The 22,371-nt window shown below is 53.7% G+C and overlaps 1 protein-coding gene across 3 annotated transcripts in view; it reads right to left on the bottom strand.

Annotated features, from left to right (window-relative positions):
- CHTF18 (chromosome transmission fidelity factor 18) overlaps window positions 1–22,371 on the bottom strand; it is a 250,478-nt gene that overhangs the window by 123,895 nt on the left and 104,212 nt on the right. For all 3 annotated transcript variants that reach the window (XM_075318322.1, XM_075318323.1, XM_075318324.1), the window contains exons 12-14: window positions 21,514–21,607; window positions 21,338–21,436; window positions 19,775–19,905 (exon numbers count right to left, since the gene is read on the bottom strand). In XM_075318322.1, the coding sequence (XP_075174437.1) occupies window positions 19,775–19,905; window positions 21,338–21,436; window positions 21,514–21,607 (324 nt within the window). The remainder of the gene's footprint in view (window positions 1–19,774; window positions 19,906–21,337; window positions 21,437–21,513; window positions 21,608–22,371) is intronic.

Here is a 22,371-nt window from a genome sequence, read left to right as displayed (position 1 = left end):
GACGCAGAACTACCCTGTCCTGGTGAAGGACCAGGAAGGGAGTTTGTATGAGAGCGTTGCTAGCTCGGAAACTCTCCTAAGAGACGAGACCGTTACTAGAAGGCCACTTCCCGTGAAAAACGGGAAGGGAGACATCCTTCAAAGGCTCGAAAGGCGGCATCTGGAGAGCAATTAGAACCTTGTTCAGATCTCAGGGCTCTAACGGCCGCTTGTACGGAGTGCTGAGAAGACAAACTCCCCGTAGGAACGTGCGTACCTGAGGAAGTCGTCGTTTCTGAAAAAATACAGATAGCGCTGAGACTTGTCCCTAAAGGGAACTGAGCGACAACCCATTTTCCTACCTAGATTGCAGGAAGGAAGGAAACATAGACGATGCAACCGGCCAGGGAGAAACACCCTGCGCCGAGCACCGAGATAAGAACATCTTCCACGTCCTGTGGTCAATCTTGGCGGACGTTGGTATGCTAGCCTGTCTCATGGTGGCAACCACGTCCTGAGGTAATCCTGACGACACTAGGTTCCAGGACTCAATGCCACACCATCCGGTTGAGGGCCGTAGAATTCAAATGGAAGAATGGCCCTTGAGACAGCCAGTCTGATTGGTCTGGTAGTGCCCCCGGTTAGCCTACCGTGAGGCACCACAGAACCGAGTACCACAACATCCTCGGCCAATTTGTAGCGACGAGGATGGCGCGGCCGCAGTCGGTCTTGATCTAGCGCAGTACTCTGGGCAACAATGCCAGAGGTGGCACCTAAGGTAGCTGGAACTGCGACCAATGCTGAACTAAGGCGTTTGCCGCCAGAGCTCGATGATTGTGAAACCGTGCCATGAAGCTGGCACATTGTTGTTGTGCCGTGACGCCATTAGATCGACGTCCGGCCTCTGTCAGCGGCGCCAGATCTCCTGAAACCCGTCCGGGTGAGGAGACCATACTCTTTCGGCCACACCTCAGCGACTTAGGAAGTCAGCTTCCTAGTTTCCACACTTGGGATGTGAATTGTGGATATGGTGGATGCCGTGTCTTCCACCCACATCAGAACCTGCCGGACTTCCTGGAAGGCTTGCCGGTTGCGCGTTCTTCCTTGGTGGTTGATGTATGCCACCGCTGTGGAGCTGTCCGACTGAAGTCGGATATGCTTGCTTTCCAGCCGCTGTTGGAAGGATTGTAGGGCAAGATACACTGCTCTGTGTTCAAGAACATTGATCTGAAGAGTGGACTCTTGCTGAGTCCACGTACCCTGAGCGCTGTAGTGGAGAAAAACTGCTCCCCACCCTGATAGACTCGCGTCTGTCGTAACTATCGCCCAGGACGGGGATAGGAAGGACCTTCTTTTTGACCAAGAGGTGAGAAGAAGCCACCACCGTAGAGATTCCTTGGCCGCCTGAGAAAGAACGACGACTCTGTTGAGGGACGTCGACTCCTCGTCCCATTGGCGGAGAATGTCCCATTGTAGTGGACGCAGTAAAACTGCGCGAAAGGAACTGCCTCCATTGCTACCATCTTACGTAGGAAGTGCATGAGGCGTCTCAATGTGTGCGACTGGTTCTTAAAGAAGAGCTTGCAGCCCGTAGTGAATGCTGTTTGTCTAGCGGCAGCTTCACTATCGCTGAGAGAGTAAGAAACTCTATGCCTAGATATGTTATCGATAGGGTCGGGGTCGGATCTGACTTTAAAAAGTTGATGATCCACCCAAAACTCTAGAGAGTCTCCAGCGCAACGTTCGGGCAGTGTTGGCATGTTTCCTAAGAGAGTGCCTTGACAAGTAGATCGTCTAGATACGGGACCACAGAGTGACCCTGAGAGTGCAGGACTGTGACTACTGCTGCCCTGACCTTGGCGAAGACCAGTTGGACTGTCGCTAGCCGGAAGGTAGAGCTACGAACAGAGGGTGTTCGTCTCCTATAACGAAGCGTAGAAACGCTAGTGCTCTGGATCAATCGGCACGTGTGGATAAGCATCCTTGATGCCTAATGATGCTAGGAAATATCCTTGGGACCTTGAGGCGATGACATGGCGGAGGGATTCCATCCGGAACCGCCTGGTGTCCACGAGCTTGCTGAGCATTTTTAGATCCAGAACGGGACGGAACGGCCCGTTGTTATAGGTACCGCAAAGAATTTGGGGTAAAAACCGTGACCTTGTTCCTGAAGAGGAACGGGGGTCATCACTCTTTCTGCCTATAGAGTGCACCCTGTTTGCAGAAGAGCAGCGGCCCGGCCGGGAGGTGGAGAAATTCTGAAGAATCGAGTTGGAGGACGAGAAGTGAGCTCTATCCTGTACCCGTGAGACAGAATGTCTCACACTCAATGGTCATTGACCTATGGCAGCTAAATATCGCCAAGGCGGGAGAGCCTGCTACCGACCGAGGCCGCAAGTCATGAGGAAGCCGCCTTGGAAGCGGGTTTTCAGACTGTCGCTTTTTTGGGCGAGACTGAGCCCGCTAAGAATCTTAGCTCCTCTGATCCTTTTGAGTCCACATTGGACGAGGAAAAATGGGACCTGCCCGAGCCTCGAAAAGGCCGAAAACCCCGACTGCCTCTTGCTCTGTTGGGGTTTGTTGTGTCCGGGCTGAGGAAAGGATGAATCCTTACCCCTGGACTGTTTGATGGTTACATCCAACGCTCACCAAACAGTCGGTCAGCAGAAAAAGGCAACTGGTTAGGCAACCTTTTTTGGAAGCAGAATCTGCCTTCCATTCACTTAACGAGCAGACCAGGCTCTGCTTAAAAACACGGAGTAGCGGAGGCTACCGCCGCACGGTTCGCAGAGTCCAGGACAACCTGAATCGCGTAAGAAACAAATGCAGACATTTGAGAGGTTAAGGATGCCACCTGCGGCACAGATGTACGTGTAACCGTGTCAATCTGTGTAAGACAAGCTGAAATAGCTTGGAGTGCCCCAAGGGAGAGAATGCCGGAGCCAACGGTGCGCCGACAGCCTCATAGATGGCTTTCGACCAGAGATCCATCTGTCTGTCAGTGGCATCTTTGAGTTTGCAGTTCCATCTCCCACTGCAACTATGGATCTAGCTACAAGCCTGGAGATTGGAGGATGCCGCTCGGGACATTGGGTCCAGTCCTTGACCAAGTCAGGGGACAGGGATAACGTGTATCCTAAGCCGTTTGGAGAAGCGCATATCTGGATAAGCGTGGTGTTCCTGGACTGCCTCTCTGAAGGCAGAGTGGTCCAGAAAAATACGTGAAGCTGACTCCTCCACTGGAGGAGCTGTGAGAAATAACCCACATTCTATAGATGGACGCTATAAGATTATTTACTATGGCGTCACAATCAGGTGTATCCAGATTGAGAGCGGTCTCAGGATCAGAATCCTGAGCCGCTACTTCCGCCTCATTACACAGCGAGTCCTTCTGTTAGGACCCTGATGAAACCGAGGCCGCTCATAGCGAGCCCACTTAGGCTGTCTGGGACTGACGTCCGTGCAGAGCCGTGACTCTGGGATGCGTGTGACATTCCCGGAGCTGTTAGTTATTCACACTGAGGGGGGCCATGGATCAATGATTCAACAGTGCCCATATTGTGAGAGACATGTCCGGACTGCTAGGCTTCTAGTATCATAGCCATAGTCTCAGAAAAACTGTCAGTAAATACTGCAGACACCGTCCTCATCCCCTGGCCATTAGTGCATACAATGGGAGTCTATGTACCTGCCGGCCGTATAGCCGTACATGCTGTACCAGCTGTATAGAAAAACATGTGGTTCTGCACCTTTGTTTTACACAGAGAATATGCTGATAACTCCTCCGCATAATCCAGGAGGGTATATACAACGTGCGACCAAACAGTGCAATGTATATAGTACAAGCATATCTATAAGTGCACTTCTGCACTAGTGGGGTTAGCACCACAGGTGCTGCTTAACGCCTGTTACAGCGATTGTGTGACTATCAGAATGCCAGGGTCTTCCACACTTGTCCCTGTATCGTACAGAAACTGACACTAATGGCTGCCGGTGTCCTTGTAGAGAAGGAAGCCGTGGGCGTGCCTGAGAAAGTGCGGGAATCCGGATTCACAGTGCACACAGTGAGAGGGGTGGAGTATGCAAAACATACTCCAGCTCTCAGCTCTGCTCTATGTAGCGTCACGCCCCTACCCTGACTGTCAGGGCTGTGGGCGGTAACGAAGGGAGACTAGGCCCAGAAGCCGGGGACTCGAGTTAACAGCGCGGCCGCCGTAAAAGCGCGGGCCGCGCTGAAGTCCCCGGCGCACCCCAAGTGCCAGCCGCGCCGCAGTTCCAGCGGCCGGCGCGACCGATTCATAGAAGTGGCCAGCGTCCCGCCCCTCTCCTGACTGGCAGGTCTGGGGGCGGGAACGAACGGAAGCAGGCCGCAAAAGCCGGGGACTCTAGTTATCAGCGCGGCCGCCGTAAAAGCGCGGGCCGCGCTGAAGTCCCCGGCGCACCACAAGTGCCAGCCGCGCCGCTGCCAGCGGCCGGCGCGACCGATTCCTGGAAGTGGCCAGCGTCCCGCCCCTCTCCTGACTGGCAGGTCTGGGGGCGGGAACGAACGGAAGCAGGCCGCAAAAGCCGGGGACTCTAGTTATCAGCGCGGCCGCCGTAAAAGCGCAGGCCGCGCTGAAGTCCCCGGCGCACTACAAGTGCCAGCCGCGCCGCAGTCCCAGCGGCCGGCGCGACCAATTCCCATAAGTGAGCCTGCTTCAGCAAAGCTGAATGAGGCCATGGCACAGGCGCCGCAGCGCTGATGTCCCCCGGCGCACTACAACACCCAGCATGCTGCGGTGTGAGCGCCAAATGCACGGGGACACAGAGTACCTTGAGGAAGCAGGGCCATGTCCCTGATGTACTCCGCTCCATCCAGCATCTTCTCCAGGGGCTGTAGATGGAGCACGGTCTCAGTGCCTGGAGACCGGTAAATCCCACTTCACCCAGAGCCCTGTAAAAAGGGATGGGGAAGGAATCAGCATGTGGGCTCCTGCCGCCGTACCCGCAATGGGTACCTCAACCTTACAAACACCTCCGACATACAGTGGGGTGAGAAGGGAGCATGCTGGGGACACTATATGTGTCCTCTTTTCTTCCATCCGACATAGTCAGCAGCTGCTGCTGACTAAAAAGTGGAGCTATGCGTGGATGTGTTGCCTCCTTCGCACAAAGCACAAAACTGGTGAGCCAGTGATCCCACTGGGGGTGTATAGCCAGAAGGGGAGGGGCCTTACACTTTTAAGTGTAATACTTTGTGTGGCCTCCAGAGGCAATAGCTATACACCCAATTGTCTGGGTCTCCCAATGGAGCGACAAAGAAAGTCTGCTTCCCAGTTTTCTACGCCCGGGATGTGAACTGCGGATATGGTGGAGGCTGTGGCTTCCACCCACAGCAGAATCCGCCGGACTTCCTGGAAGGCTTGCCGACTGCGTGTTCCGCCTTGGTGGTTGATGTATGCCACCGCGGTGGAGTTGTCCGACTGAATTCGGATCTGCTTGCCTTCCAGCCACGGCTGGAACGCCTTTAGGGCAAGGTACACTGCCCTTATCTCCAGAACATTGATCTGAAGGGAGGACTCTGGCTGAGTCCAGGTACCCTGAGCCCTGTGGTGGAGAAAGACCGCTCCCCACCCTGACAGACTCGCGTCCGTCGTGACCACCGCCCAGGATGGGGGTAGGAAGGATTTCCCCTTCGACAATGACGTGGGAAGAAGCCACCACCGAAGGGAGGCTTTGGCTGCCTGAGAAAGGGAGACGTTCCTGTCGAGGGACGTCGACTTCCTGTCCCATTTGCGGAGAATGTCCCATTGAAGTGGACGCAGATGAAACTGCGCAAAAGGAACTGCCTCCATTGCTGCCACCATCTTCCCTAGGAAGTGCATGAGGCGCCTCAAGGGGTGTGACTGGCCTTGAAGGAGAGATTGCACCCCTGTCTGTAGTGAACGCTGTTTGTCCAGCGGAAGTTTCACTATCGCTGAGAGAGTATGAAACTCCATGCCAAGATATGTCAGTGATTGGGCCGGTGTCAGATTTGACTTTGGGAAATTGATGATCCACCCGAATCTCTGGAGAGTCTCCAGAGCAATGTTCAGGCTGTGTTGGCATGCCACTCGAGAGGGTGCCTTGACAAGCAGATCGTCTAAGTAAGGGATCACCGAGTGTCCCTGAGAGTGTAGGACTGCTACCACTGTTGCCATGACCTTGGTGAAAACCCGTGGGGCTGTCGCCAGGCCGAAAGGCAGTGCCACGAACTGAAGGTGTTCGTCCCCTATGGCGAAACGCAGGAAGCGCTGATGCTCTGGTGCAATCGGTACGTGGAGATAAGAATCTTTGATGTCGATTGATGCTAGGAAATCTCCTTGGGACATTGAGGCGATGACGGAGCGGAGCGATTCCATCCGGAACCGCCTGGTTTTTACGTGTTTGTTGAGCAGTTTTAGGTCCAGAACAGGACGGAAAGATCCGTCCTTTTTTGGCACCACAAACAAGTTGGAGTAAAAACCGTGACCCTGTTGCTGAAGAGGAACAGGGATCACCACTCCTTCTGCCTTCAGAGTGCTCACCGCCTGAAGAAGAGCATCGGCTCGCTCGGGGGGCGGAGATGTTCTGAAGAATCGAGTCAGAGGACGAGAGCTGAACTCTATCCTGTAACCGTGAGACAGAATATGTCTCTCACCCAACGGTCTTGTACCTGTGGCAGCCAGGCGTCGCAAAAGCGGGAGAGCCTGCCACCGACCGAGGATGCGCTTTGAAGAGGCCGAAAGTCATGAGGAGGCCGCTTTGGGAGCGGTTCCTCCGGCGGTCTTTTTAGGGCGTGACTTAGACCGCCATGAATCGGAGTTCCTCTGACCCTTCTGTGGCCTGTTGGACGAGGAGAATTGAGACCTGCCCGCGGGCCGAAAGGACCGAAACCTCGATTGTACCTTCCGTTGTTGAGGTCTGTTTGGTTTGGACTGGGGTAAGGATGATTCCTTTCCCTTGGACTGTTTAATGATTTCATCCAATCGCTCACCAAACAGGCGGTCGCCAGAAAATGGCAAACCGGTTAAGAACTTTTTGGAAGCAGAGTCTGCCTTCCATTCACGTAGCCACATGGCCCTGCGGACTGCCACCGAATTGGCGGATGCTACCGCCGTACGGCTCGCAGAGTCCAGGATAGCATTAATGGCGTAGGACGCAAACGCCGACGCCTGAGAGGTTAAGGACACCACCTGCGGAGCAGAGGCACGTGTGACTGCATTAATCTGCGAGTGACAAGCTGAGATAGCTTGGAGTGCCCATACGGCTGCGAATGCCGGAGCAAAGGACGCGCCGATAGCTTCATAGATGGATTTCAACCAGAGCTCCATCTGTCTGTCAGTGGCATCTTTGAGTGAAGCCCCATCTTCCACTGCAACTATGGATCTAGCCGCCAGTCTGGAGACTGGAGGATCCACCTTGGGACACTGAGCCCAACCCTTGACAACGTCAGGGGGGAAGGGATAACGTGTGTCCTTAAGGCGCTTAGAAAAGCGCTTATCTGGACAAGCTCGGTGTTTCTGGACTGCCTCTCTGAAGTCGGAGTGATCCAGAAACGTACTCGTTGTACGCTTGGGAAACCTAAAACGGAATTTCTCCTGCTGAGAAGCTGACTCCTCAATTGGAGGAGCTGGGGGAGAAAGATCCAACACCTGATTGATGGACGCTATAAGGTCATTCACTATGGCGTCTCCTTCAGGTGTATCTAGGTTGAGAGCGGCCTCAGGATCAGAATCCTGATCTGCCACCTCCGCTTCATCCTCTAGAGAGTCCTCCTGCTGAGACCCTGAGCAGTGTGATGAAGTCGAGGGAAGCTCCCAGCGAGCCCGCTTAGGCGGTCTGGGACTGCGGTCCGTGTCGGAGACCTCGCCGTGGGACCTATGAGTCACCCCAGGAGCACTTTGCTGCTCCAACCGAGGGGGGCCTGGGGTCAATGATTCCACAGTGCCCGGGGCCTGTGTTACCGGTCTGGACTGCAAGGCTTCTAGTATCTTAGCAGACCATTTATCCATAGACTCAGAAAGTTTGTCAGCGAATACTGCAAACTCCGTCCCTGTCACCTGGACAGTAGTAGCAGGTGGTTCCACCTGGGTCACCAGTGGCAGGGGGTCCGGCTGAGTAAGTGCCACAGGGGCCGAGCATTGCACACAATGAGGGTAGGTGGAACCTGCCGGTAGCATAGCCGCACATGAGGTACAGGTTGCAAAGTAAGCCTGTGCTTTGGCACCCTTGCTTTTTGCGGACGACATGCTGTTGCCTCCTCTGAGTACAATCCGGGAGGGTATATAGCCAAAAATCAACAGTGCGACAGTACAGAGAAAATGTATATCATATAAGCATATATATAAATACACTTCGGCACCCAGGGGGGCCAGCACCTAGTAACAGGTGCGGCTTACCGACCGCCCAAAGCGGTTGTGTGACCACCAGATTCCCTGCCTGGGCCTCCCAGAGCCGTGTTGTCTCTCCTCTCCAGCTTCAGAAGTGCTGACAGGAATGGCTGCCGGCGTTCTGTGGGGAGGAGGGGGCCGTGGGCGTGCCCTAGAAAGTGCGGGAATCTGGTGCCCCACGGTGCTCAGTGAGGGGGGAGGAGGATACAAAGTATGCTCCAGCCCTCAGCGTTGACATCCAGTGCAGCGTCCCTCCCTTCCCCTGACTGGCAGGCCCGGGGGCGGGAGTATGCGGTACTAGGCCGCAGAAGCCGGGGACTAAAGTTATAAGCGCGGCCGGCAAACAAGCGCGGCCAGCGCGGTAGTCCCCGACGCACTAACACACCCAGCAGTGCTGCAGCGTGTATGACACAAGCGCTCCATGCGCCGTCCCCAAGGGGACACAGAGTACCTCACAGTAGCAGGGCCTTGTCCCTGACGATACCCGGCTCCTGTCCAGCAGATTCCCCAGGGGCTGCGGAGGGAGCACGGTCCCAGTGCCTGGAGACCGATTAGGATCCCACTTCACCCAGAGCCCTTAAGGGATGGGGAAGGAAAACAGCATGTGGCTCCTGCCTATGTACCCACAATGGGTACCTCAACCTTAACAGCACCGCCGACCAGAGTGGGGTGAGAAGGGAGCATGCCGGGGGCCCTGTTATGGGCCCTCTTTTCTTCCATCCGATATAGTCAGCAGCTGCTGCTGACTAAATTGTGGAGCTATGCGTGCATGTGTGCCTCCTTCGCACAAAGCATAAAAACTGAGGAGCCCGTGATGCACGGGGGGGGTGTATAGGCAGAAGGGGAGGGGCTTTACACTTTTAAGTGTAATACTTTGTGTGGCCTCCGGAGGCAGAAGCAATACACCCCAATTGTCTGGGTCTCCCAATGGAGCGACAAAGAAGAAGGGAATTTTGTTACTTACCGTAAATTCCTTTTCTTCTAGCTCCTATTGGGAGACCCAGACGATTGGGTGTATAGCACTGCCTCCGGAGGCCACACAAAGCATTACACTAAAAAGTGTAAGGCCCCTCCCCTTCTGGCTATACACCCCCAGTGGGATCACTGGCTCACCAGTTTTAGTGCAAAAGCAAGAAGGAGGAAAGCCAATAACTGGTTTAAACAAATTCACTCCGAAGTAACGTCGGAGAACTGAAAACCATTCAACATGAACAACATGTGTACCCGAAAAACAACCAAAAATCCCGAAGGACAACAGGGCGGGTGCTGGGTCTCCCAATAGGAGCTAGAAGAAAAGGAATTTACGGTAAGTAACAAAATTCCCTTCTTCTTCGGCGCTCCATTGGGAGACCCAGACGATTGGGACGTCCAAAAGCTGTCCCTGGGTGGGTAAAGAAATACCTCATGTTAGAGCTGCAAAGACAGCCCTCCCCTACGGGGAGGCAATTGCCGCCTGCAGGACTCTTCTACCTAGGCTGGCGTCCGCCGAAGCATAGGTATGCACCTGATAATGTTTGGTGAAAGTGTGCAGACTCGACCAGGTAGCTGCCTGGCACACCTGTTGAGCCGTAGCCTGGTGTCGTAATGCCCAGGACGCACCCACGGCTCTGGTAGAATGGGCCTTCAGCCCTGATGGAACCGGAAGCCCAGCAGAACGGTAGGCTTCAAGAATTGGTTCTTTAATCCATCGAGCCAGGGTGGCCTTGGAAGCCTGCGACCCTTTGCGCTTACCAGCGACAAGGACAAAGAGTGCATCCGAGCGGCGCAGGGGCGCCGTGCGGGAAATGTAGATTCTGAGTGCTCTCACCAGATCCAACAAATGTAGATCCTTTTCATACCGATGCACTGCATGCGGATAAAAGGAAGGCAAGGAGATATCCTGATTAAGGTGAAAAGAGGACACCACCTTAGGGAGAAACTCCTGAATGGGGCGCAGCACTACCTTGTCCTGGTGGAACACCAGGAAAGGAGCTTTGCATGACAGCGCTGCTAGTTCAGACACTCTCCGAAGAGACGTGACCGCTACCAGAAAGGCCACTTTCTGTGAGAGTCGAGAAAGTGACACATCCCTCAGGGGCTCGAAAGGCGGCTTCTGGAGAGCAACAAGGACCTTGTTTAGATCCCACGGATCTAACGGCCGCCTGTACGGAGGTACGATATGACACACCCCCTGCAGGAACGTGCGCACCTGAGAAAGTCGCGCTAGACGCTTCTGAAAAAAACACGGATAGTGCCGAGACTTGCCCTTTAAGGGAGCCGAGCGACAAGCCCTTTTCCAACCCAGATTGCAGGAAGGAAAGAAAAACAGGTAACGCGAATGGCCAGGGGGATACTCCTTGTGCAGAGCACCAGGATAAGAAAATCTTCCACGTTCTGTGGTAGATCTTAGAAGTGGACTTCCTAGCCTGTCTCATGGTGGCCACGACCCCTTGGGGTAATCCTGAAGACGCTAGGATCCAGGACTCAATGGCCACACAGTCAGGTTCAGGGCCGCAGAATTCCGATGGAAAAACGGCCCTTGGGACAGTAAGTCTGGACGGTCTGGTAGTGCCCACGGTTGGCCGACCGTGAGATGCCACAGATCCGGGTACCACGACCTCCTCGGCCAGTCTGGGGCGACGAGTATGACGCGGCCGCAATCGGATCTGATCTTGCGTAACACTCTGGGCAAGAGTGCCAGAGGTGGAAACACATAAGGGAGCCGGAACTGCGACCAATCTTGCACTAAGGCGTCTGCCGCCAGAGCTCTTTGATCGCGAGACCGCGCTATGAAGGTCGGGACCTTGTTGTTGTGCCGAGACGCCATTAGGTCGACGTCCGGCACCCCCCAGCGGCGGCAGATTTCCTGAAACACGTCCGGGTGAAGGGACCATTCCCCTGCGTCCATGCCCTGGCGACTGAGGAAGTCTGCTTCCCAGTTTTCTACGCCCGGGATGTGAACTGCTGATATGGTGGATGCTCTTTCCTCCACCCACATCAGAATCCACCTGACTTCCTGGAAGGCTTGCCGACTGCGAGTCCCTCCTTGGTGGTTGATGTATGCCACCGCTGTGGAGTTGTCCGACTGAATTCGGATCTGCTTTCCTTCCAGCCACTGCTGGAAGGCTAATAGGGCAAGATATACTGCCCTGATTTCCAGAACATTGATCTGAAGGGTGGACTCCTGCTGAGTCCACGTCCCTTGAGCCCTGTGGTGGAGAAAAACTGCTCCCCACCCTGACAGACTCGCGTCTGTCGTGACCACTGCCCAGGATGGGGGCAGGAATGATCTCCCCTGTGATAATGAGGTGGGAAGAAGCCACCATTGCAGAGAGTCCTTGGCCGTCTGAGAAAGGGAGACTTTCCTGTCTAGGGAAGTTGTCTTCCCGTCCCATTGGCGGAGAATGTCCCATTGAAGTGGGCGCAGATGAAACTGCGCGAACGGGACTGCCTCCATTGCTGCCACCATCTTCCCTAGGAAGTGCATGAGGCGCCTTAAGGGGTACGACTGACTCTGAAGGAGAGACTGCACCCCTGTCTGTAGTGACCGCTGCTTGTCCAGCGGAAGCTTCACTATCGCTGAGAGAGTATGAAACTCCATGCCAAGATACGTTAGTGATTGAGTCGGAGCTAGGTTGGACTTTGAAAAGTTGATGATCCACCCGAAAGTCTGGAGAGTCTCCAGCGCAACATTCAGGCTGTGTTGGCATGCCTCTTGAGAGGGTGCTTTGACAAGTAGATCGTCCAAGTAAGGGATCACCGAATGTCCCTGAGAATGCAAGACTGCTACCACTGCCGCCATGACCTTGGTGAAAACCCGTGGGGCTGTCGCCAGACCAAATGGCAGAGCTACGAACTGGAGATGGTCGTCTCCTATCACGAAACGTAGAAAACGTTGGTGCTCTGTAGCAATCGGTACGTGGAGATAAGCATCCTTGATGTCTATTGATGCAAGGAAATCTCCCTGAGACATTGAGGCAATGACGGAGCGGAGGGATTCCATCCGGAACCGCCTGGCGTTCACATGCTTGTTGAGCAGCTTTAGGTCCAGAACAGGACGAAACGAGCCGTCCTTTTTTGGAACCACAAAGAGATTGGAGTAAAAACCTTGCCCTTGTTCCTGCAGAGGAACAGGGATCACCACTCCTTCTGCTTTTAGTGAGCACACCGCTTGCAGAAGGGCATCTGCTCGGTCGGGATGTGGGGAGGTTCTGACGAACCGAGGCGGAGGACGAGAACTGAATTCTATCCTGTACCCGTGAGACAAAATGTCTGCTACCCACCGGTCTTTGACCTGTGGCAGCCAAATGTCGCAAAAGCGGGAGAGCCTGCCACCGACCGAGGATGCGGAGGGATGAGGCCGAAAGTCATGAGGCCGCCGCCTTGGAAGCGGTTCCTCCGGTTGCTTTCTTGGAGCGTGAATGAGCCCGCCAGGAATCTGAGCTCCTTTGCTCCTTCTGAGTCCCTTTGGACGAGGAGAATTGGGTCTTGCCGGAGCCTCGAAAGGACCGAAACCTCGACTGCCACTTCCTCTGTTGAGGTTTGCTTGATCTGGGCTGGGGTAAGGAGGAGTCCTTACCCTTGGATTGCTTAATGATTTCAGCCAATTGTTCACCAAACAGTCTATCTACAGATAGTGGCAAGCTGGTTAAACATTTTTTGGAAGCAGAATCCGCTTTCCATTCTTTTAACCACAAGGCTCTGCGCAAGACAACAGAGTTGGCAGACGCAATAGAGGTACGGCTCGTAGAGTCCAGGACAGCGTTGATAGCGTAAGTTGCAAACGCAGACATTTGCGAGGTTAGGGACGCTACTCGCGGCACTGCTGGACATATGATAGAGTCCACCTGTGCCAAGCCAGCTGAAATAGCTTGGAGTGCCCACACGGCCGCGAATGCTGGAGCAAACGACGCGCCGATAGCTTCATAGACAGACTTTAACCAAAGGTCCATCTGTCTGTCATTGGCATCTTTAAGTGAAGCCCCATCTTCCACTGCAATTATGGATCTAGCCGCAAGCCTGGAGATTGGGGGGTCCACCTTTGGACACTGGGTCCAGCGTTTGACCACATCAGGGGGAAAGGGATAACGTGTATCCTTAAGACGTTTGGAGAAACGCTTATCTGGGCAAGCATGGTGTTTCTGGACCGATTCTCTGAAGTCAGCGTGGTCCAGAAAAGTACTCAGTTTAGGCTTGGGATACCTGAAATGGAACTTCTCCTGCTGTGCAGCTGCCTCCTCTGCAGAAGGGGCAGGGGGAGAAATTTCCAATAGACTATTGATGGCCCCTATAAGGTCATTTACCATGGCGTCACCATCAGGAGTATCCAGATTGAGAGCGGTTTCAGGATTAGACTCCTGATCCCCCTCCTCTGTCTCATCATGTAGAGACTCTTCTCGCTGAGACCCTGATCCGCGTGATGACGTGGAGGGTCTCTCCCAGCGAGCACGCTTAGGCTGTCTGGGACTGTCATCTGAATCAGAGCCGTCAGGCTGAGATGCCTGGGACCCCCTTGAAGCACGGATTAACTCCAACTGAGGGGGACCGGGGAACAGTGCCGCAGCATTGTCCATGGACTGAGTAACTGGCCTGGCCTGCAAGGTCTCTAGGATCTTTGTCATAGTGACAGACATCCTGTCAGCAAAAACTGCAAACTCTGTCCCCGTCACCGGGACAGGGTTCACCGGCGACTCTGCCTGGGCCACTACCACCATAGACTCCGGCTGACGAAGTGGCACAGGGACCGAACATTGCACACAATGGGGGTCATTGTAACCTGCCGGTAGATTAGCCCCACAAGCGGCACAAGTAGCGCTCACAGCCTGTGTCTTGGCACCCTTGCGTTTTGCAGATGACATGTTGTCGTCTCCTCAGAGCAATTGGGGTATACAGCCAAGAAGCGACCTTACAGTGCAAAATATATATATGGTACAGAGAAAAAAGTACACAAATATAACACTGTGGCACTAGTGGGGCCAGCACTTAAGTGCTGCTTACCGCCCGCTTAACGCGGGTGTGTGGTCGCCAGAAATCCCTTGTCTGGGTCTCCCAGAGCCTGTGTCCGTTCTCCAGCCAGACTGCATGTAGGAATGGCTGCCGGCGTCCTATGGAGAGGGGCGGGCCCTGGGCGTGTGCAGACGAAGAGCGGGAAACCTGCGTCCCACTGTGCTCAGTGAGAGGGCTGGAGCATGTAAATAAGGCTCCAGCCCTCGGCGCTGATGAATGGTACAGCGTCTCTCCCTTGCCCTGATTGACAGGGTGGGGGCGGGAACGAAGCGGAGCTAGGCCGCAGAAGCCGGGGACTAAATTTATAAGCGACGCCGTCGTAAAAGCACGGTCGCCGCTAAGTCCCCGGCGCACTACAAGTCGCAGTTGCGCCGCCGCCTAGGGGCGGCCGGCGCGGCAGTCCCCAACATATAAAGTCACACAGAAAAACTGTAGTGACTATAAGCCCAGCGCGCAGCGCTACTGTCCCCGGCGCACTAGCACACCCAGCAAGTCTGGAGTGTGCGCGGCCTGTACATACGGGGACACAGAGTACCTTAATGTCGCAGGGCCTTGTCCCTGAACGGTACCCAGCTCCGTATCCAGCAGGTTCCATGGGTCTGTGGATGGAGCCCGGCCTCAGGGCTTGTGGGCCGGTAAGATCCCACTTCCTCAGAGCCCCTCAGGGGGATGGGGAATGAAAACAGCATGTGGGCTCCAGCCTCCGTACCCGCAATGGGTACCTCAACCTTAACAAACACCGCCGACATAAAGTGGGGTGAGAAGGGAGCATGCTGGGGGCCCTAGTATGGGCCCTCTTTTCTTCCATCCGACATAGTCAGCAGCTGCTGCTGACTAAACAGTGGAGCTATGCGTGGATGTCTGACCTCCTTCGCACAAAGCAGAAAACTGGTGAGCCAGTGATCCCACTGGGGGTGTATAGCCAGAAGGGGAGGGGCCTTACACTTTTTAGTGTAATGCTTTGTGTGGCCTCCGGAGGCAGTGCTATACACCCAATCGTCTGGGTCTCCCAATGGAGCGCCGAAGAAACATCAGTTTCGGTTCCCCAAACGTACACGGAGTGCGTTTTTCGATCACTCTAACTTCAGAGACGCTGTCCAGAAGCCCAGAGCGGTTCCGGACAAGCGCTTTACTAAGCGCCTTACTGACACACGTTACCCCTTCCCCTCGGACGTAGTTAAGGGTTGGGCTCAATGTCCCAAGGTGGATCCTCCAGTCTCTAGATTGGCGGCTAGATCTGTAGTATCGGTGGCAGATGGCTCATCGCTGAAGGATGCCACTGACAGACAGATAGAGCTCCTGGTGAAATCCATCTATGAAGCCACGGGCGCGTCTTTTGCCCCGGCCTTTGCAGCCGTGTGGGCACTACAAGCTATCTCAGCTTGTCTGGCTGAGATTAATGCAGTCACACGTAATTCTGCTCCGCAGGTTGCGTCTCTGACTTCTCAAGCGTCAGCTTTTTCTTCCTACGCCATGAACGCAGTCCTAGACTCTGCTAGCCGTACAGCGGTGGCATCCGCTAATTCTGTGGCAGTCCGCAGGGCCATGTGGCTGCGCAAATGGAAGGCAGACTCTGCCTCAAAGAGGTTCTTAACCGGTTTGCCGTTTTCTGGCGACCGATTGTTTGGCGAACGATTGGATGAGATTATTAAGGAATCCAAGGGAAAGGACTCCTCCTTACCCCAGTCCAAACCTAAGAGACCTCAGCAACGGAAAATTCAATCGAGGTTTTGGTCCTTTCGTCCCTCCGCCAAGTCCCAATCCTCTTCGTCCAGCAGGCCGGAGAAAGGCCAGAGGAACTCCTATGCGTGGCGGTCTAAGTCACGCCCCCAGAAGGCCGCCGGAGGCACTGCCTCCAAGGCGGCCTCCTCATGACTCTCGGCATCCCCGAACCGCATCCTCGGTCGGTGGCAGGCTCTCCCGCTTTTGCGACGCCTGGTGGCCACATGTTCAAGACCGATGGGTGAGAGACATTCTGTCTCACGGTTACAGGATAGAGTTCAGCTCTCGTCCTCCGACTCGTTTCTTCAGAACCTCTCCGCCCCCCCCGCTCGGGCCGACGCACTTTTTCAGGCAGTGGACGCTCTGAAGACAGAAGGAGTTGTGATCCCTGTTCCCCCTCAGGAGCATGGTCGCGGCTTTTACTCCAACTTGTTCGTGGTGCCAAAGAAGGACGGATCATTCCGTCCCGTTCTGGACCTCAAACTGCTCAACAGACACGTGAGAACCAGACGGTTTCAGATGGAATCTCTCCGCTCGGTCATCGCCTCGATGTCACAAGGAGACTTCCTAGCATCGATCGAGATCAAAGATGCTTATCTCCATGTGCCGATCGCACACGAACATCAACGCTTCTTGCGTTTCGCCATCGGGGACGAACACCTTCAGTTCGTGGCATTGACTTTCGGCCTGGCGACAGCCCCATGGGTGTTCACCAAAGTCATGGCATCCGTTGTGGCGGTCCTACACTCTCAGGGCCACTCGGTGATCCCCTACTTAGACGATCTCCTAGTCAGGGCACCTTCTCGGGTGGCGTGTCAACACAGCCTTACCGTCGCTCTGGCGACTCTCCAGCAGTTCGGGTGGATAATCAACTTCCCAAAATCCAAGTTGACACCGACCCAATCACTGACTTACCTCGGGATGGAGTTTCATACACAGTCAGCGGTAGTCAAGCTACCGCTGGACAAACAGCTTTCTCTGCAGGCAGGGGTGCATTCTCTTCTTCGGGGTCAGTCACACCCCTTGAGGCGCCTCATGCACTTCCTGGGGAAGATGGTGGCAGCGATGGAGGCAGTGCCGTTCGCGCAATTCCATCTGCGGCCACTCCAATGGGACATTCTCCGCAAATGGGACAGGAGGTCGACTTCCCTCGACAGGAACGTCTCTCTGTCCCTTGCAACCAAGACGTCTCTTCAGTGGCGGCTCCTTCCCAATTCTCTATCGCAAGGAAAATCCTTCCTACCCCCAACCTGGGCTGTGGTCACCACGGACGCGAGCCTGTCAGGGTGGGGAGCGGTTTTCCTCCACCACAGGGCTCAGGGAACCTGGACTCCGGTAGAGTCCTCCCTTCAGATCAATGTTCTGGAGATAAGGGCAGTGTATCTAGCCCTATTGGCTTTCCATCGGCGGCTGGAGGGCAGACAGATCCGTATACAGTCGGACAACGCCACTGCCGTCGCATACATCAACCACCAGGGCGGCACGCGCAGTCGTCAGGCCTTCCAGGAAGTCAGGCGGATTCTGCAGTGGGTGGAAGCCACAGCCTCCACGATCTCCGCAGTTTACATCCCGGGCGTAGAAAACTGGGAAGCAGATTTTCTCAGTCGTCAGGGCATGGACGCGGGGGAATGGTCTCTTCACCCAGACGTGTTTCGAGAGATCTGTCGCCGCTGGGGAACGCCGGACGTCGATCTCATGGCGTCACGACACAACAAAGTCCCGGCATTCATGGCCCGTTCCCAAGATCACAGAGCTCTGGCGGCGGACGCATTAGTTCAGGATTGGTCGCAGTTTCGACTGCCTTATGTATTTCCTCCTCTGGCGATGCTGCCCAGAGCGTTACGCAAGATCAGATCCGACTGTCGTCGCGCCATTCTCGTCGCTCCAGATTGGCCGAGGCGATCGTGGTACCCGAATCTGTGGCATCTAACGGTGGGTCAACCGTGGGCGCTTCCAGACCGCCCAGACTTGCTGTCACAAGGGCCGTTTTTCCATCTGAATTCTGTGGCCCTCAACCTGACTGTGTGGCCATTGAGTCCTGGCTCCTAGCGTCTTCAGGATTATCTCAGGATGTCATTGCCACTATGAGACAGGCCAGGAAACCAACGTCCGCCAAGATCTATTACAGATCTTGGCGGATCTTCTTACCCAGGTGCTCTGATAATGGGTTTACTCCCTGGCCGTTTGCCTTACCCACTTTTCTTTCATTCCTTCAATCCGGAATGGACAAGGGTTTGTCACTCGGCTCTCTCAATGGACAAGTATCGGCGCTCTCCGTATTTTTTCAAAAGCGCCTGGCCAGGCTTCCGCAGGTCCGCACGTTCCTGCAGGGAGTTTGCCACATAGTCCCACCTTACAAGCGTCCGCTGGAACCCTGGGACCTTAACAGGGTGCTAACGGCTCTTCAGAAACCACCTTTCGAGCCGCTGCGGGATGTTTCTTTATCACGTCTTTCGCAGAAGGTGCCATTTCTAGTGGCAATTACATCACTCCGGAGAGTGTCGGAGCTTGCAGCGCTGTCATGCAAAGCCCCCTTCCTGGTTTTTCACCAGGATAAGGTGGTTCTGCGTCCGGTCCCGGAATTTCTCCCTAAGGTGGTATCCCCTTTTCATCTCAATCAGGATATCTCCTTACCTTCATTTTGCCCTAATCCAATTCACCAATGTGAAAAGGATTTGCACTCATTAGATCTAGTGAGAGCACTCCGGTTCTACGTGTCTCGCACGGCGCCCCTGCGCCGTTAAGATGCGCTCTTTGTCCTTGTCGCTGGCCAGCGTAAGGGTTCGCAGGCTTCCAAGTCAACCTTGGCTCGGTGGATCAAGGAACAGATTCTTGAAGCCTACCGTTCTTCTGGGCTTCCGCTTCCTTCAGGGCTGAAAGCCCATTCTACCAGAGCCGTGGGTGCGTCCTGGGCATTGCGGCACAGGGCTACGGCTCAGCAGGTGTGTCAGGCGGCTACCTGGTCTAGTCTGCACACTTTCATGAAGCACTATCAAGTGCATACCTATGCTTCGGCAGACGCCAGTCTAGGTAGGCGAGTCCTCCAGGCGGCGGTTGCCCACCTGTAAGAGGAGGGCCGTTTCGGCTCTTTTTATCGAGGTATTCTTTTACCCACCCAGGGACTGCTTTTGGACGTCCCAATTGTCTGGGTCTCCCAATGGAGCGACAAAGAAGAAGGGAATTTTGTTTACTTACCGTAAATTCCTTTTCTTCTAGCTCCTATTGGGAGACCCAGCACCCGCCCCTGTTCCCTTCGGGCTGGTTGTTCTTTTGTGTACACATGTTGTTCATGTTGAATTGTTCTTTTGGTTCATGGTTCAGTTCTCCGAACATCCTTCGGATTGAATTTACCTTAGACCAATTTATAAGTTTCCTCCTTCCTGCTTTTGCACCAAAACTGAGGAGCCAGTGATGCACGGGAGGGTGTATAGGCAGAGGGGAGGGGTTACACTTTTAAAGTGTAATACTTTGTGTGGCCTCCGGAGGCAGAAGCTATACACCAATTGGCTGGGTCTCCCAATAGGAGCTAGAAGAAAAGGAATTTACGGTAAGTAAACAAAATTCCCTTCTTTTATGGTTCTACACAGCGGTCTGGGCTCTTATATACAGTATGTTAGAATGCTGTATATAAGAGCCCACTGGGGGTGGCCGCAGCTTATAGGCCCAAAATCTGCTGACAGGTTCCCTTTAAGTCATACCTTTGAACTTTAGGAAGCTGGAAGATTTCCTGCCATACAGAAAACAAGCCCTTGTTCTGATCCTTCAGCCCGATCTTCATTGTCTGGACCGTCCGCATGTTCAGTTCCTTTTTTCCTTTGCCATGTAGAAACTGAGAAAAGGAAATTCCAGTGTTATTTAAGGGGCGCCTATACCAAGTACTGTTGAGGATAAGAATTAAATATCCAGAAATACTTAATTCAGCCATTTCATAGACATTATATATATATATATATATATATATATATATATATATATATATATATATATATAGTTTAGTAGATGTAAACTAACACATTTATGCATGTCTTTGTTCTTTTTATTAACATGTATATATAGGTATATTGCATATTCAGTGTATTCTCCTTAACACCGTAAATATCAGTATATGTAATTTGAAGATGGCTGCCATATCCTGTCTACACCCGGGACGATGAACAAAGGAATTCCTAAAAGCCTGGACTGTCCAATCAAAAAGAGACTATGCTAATTCCTATACGTCTTGAAGCCCCGACCGACGATACTTGATTGGACTAAAACTTTTGTTTACACCCCCTTACTTCTCGGCATAGGGGCTTTGTCTAAGGCGGGCACGTTGCGACATCGGTAACAATGTGTTACCGATGCTGCAGCGATAGTCCCGCTCCCGTCGCACGTGTGATATCTAGTGAAAGCTGCCGCAGCGATTATCGCTACGGCAGCTTCACACGCACATACCTGCCGTGCGACGTCCCTCTGGCCGGCGACCCGCCTCCTTCCTTAGGGAGGCGGGTCGTGCGGCGTCACAGCGACGTCACACGGCAGGCGGCCATTTGAAGCAGAGGGGCGGAGATGAGCAGGATTTAAAAATCCCGCCCACCTCCGTCCTTCTCATTGCAGCCGGGAGGCAGGCAAGTTGAAGTTCCTCGCTCCTGCGGCTTCATACACAGCGATGTGCGCTGCCGCAGGAGCGAGGAACAACATCGTACCTGTCGCACCATCGGCATTATGGAAATCTCGGAGGCTGCAGCGATGATACGATAACGACGCTTTAGCGCTCGTTCATCGTATCAAAAAGGTTTTACACGTTGCGATATCGACTGCGACGCCGGATGTGCGTCACTTTCGATTTGACCCCATCGACATCGCACGTGCAATGTCGCAACGTGCAAAGCCGCCCTAAGAATAAAGTTTTCAGTTTTGCCCAGCGTCTGTCGTGAGAGGAAGAGTCATAATTGATTCAATTATTATTTCTCGCTGTGCACACGACAATATAATTTGAAACCGCAGTCAGATCCAAAGAGGGACCGCTTGGGTCCCGTCCTTAACAGTACCACGCAGCAAAGCTGTAAAGTGAGTAGCCATACAGTAGGACGAGGACTCCCTATAGATCCATACTATGAAGCCATAGGTGCATCGCCTGATATCCTATAGTGCCCTTAAAGCAGCCCCATCTAAGGAAAGATAAAAAGAGTAAAAACTGCACAGAAATGGAAAATCATAAAAAAGGGCCCGTTGTAAAGTAAAGGAAGCAGCGCTAATGAGCAGACTGGTCGCACACGTACCTGCAGCGTATTAATACAGGACCTTATATCGTTATCTGTCTTCTCACACAACGCCATCAGGGCCCCAGTGTCGGCTTTCATGCCCTGTTTAAGAGTGATCTGCAAAAGCAAAAATTGGCATGAAAACCATTTCTTGGCAAAGTACAGAAAAGTACAAAGCCGCGGCTTTCACTAACCTCATACAATCTTTGTACCAGCCTGGAGGGCAACGTCTGAGGGAAATTCAGCATGAACGCCTGCTGCCTGAGCGGCCGCAGAGACGGCACGTACCTGCACAGGACAGAGGAGGATCAATGCCTACACAGCGGGGAAGAGAGCCAGTGCCAATCACCCAAACCGGGCACAGACGTTACAATAGGCCTTAAGAATGATTTATATTACAAGAAAAGAAGGGAATTTTGTTTACTTACCGTAAATTCCTTTTCTTCTAGCTCCTATTGGGAGACCCAGACAATTGGGTGTATAGCTACTGCCTCCGGAGGCCACACAAAGTATTACACTTTAAAAAGTGTAACCCCTCCCCTCTGCCTATACACCCTCCCGTGCATCACGGGCCCATCAGTTTTGGTGCCAAAGCAGGAAGGAGGAAACTTATAAATTGGTGTAAGGTAAATTCAATCCGAAGGATATTCGGAGAACTGAAACCATGAACCAAAAGAACAATTCAACATGAACAACATGTGTACACAAAAGAACAACAGCCCGAAGGGAACAGGGGCGGGTGCTGGGTCTCCCAATAGGAGCTAGAAGAAAAGGAATTTACGGTAAGTAAACAAAATTCCCTTCTTCTTTGTCGCTCCATTGGGAGACCCAGACAATTGGGATGTCCAAAAGCAGTCCCTAGGTGGGTAAAAGAATACCTCGATAAAAAGAGCCGAAACAACGGCCCCCTCTTACAGGTGGGCAACCGCCGCCTGAAGGACTCGCCTACCTAGGCTGGCATCTGCCGAAGCATAGGTATGCACCTGATAGTGTTTCGTGAAAGTGTGCAGACTCGACCAGGTAGCCGCCTGACACACCTGCTGAGCCGTAGC

This window comes from Anomaloglossus baeobatrachus, chromosome 7, assembly GCF_048569485.1.
Source record: "Anomaloglossus baeobatrachus isolate aAnoBae1 chromosome 7, aAnoBae1.hap1, whole genome shotgun sequence".
Classification (NCBI taxonomy): Eukaryota; Metazoa; Chordata; class Amphibia; order Anura; family Aromobatidae; genus Anomaloglossus; species Anomaloglossus baeobatrachus.
Note: the sequence above shows the minus strand (reverse complement) of the source record. Positions and strands in the feature narration are given on the sequence as shown.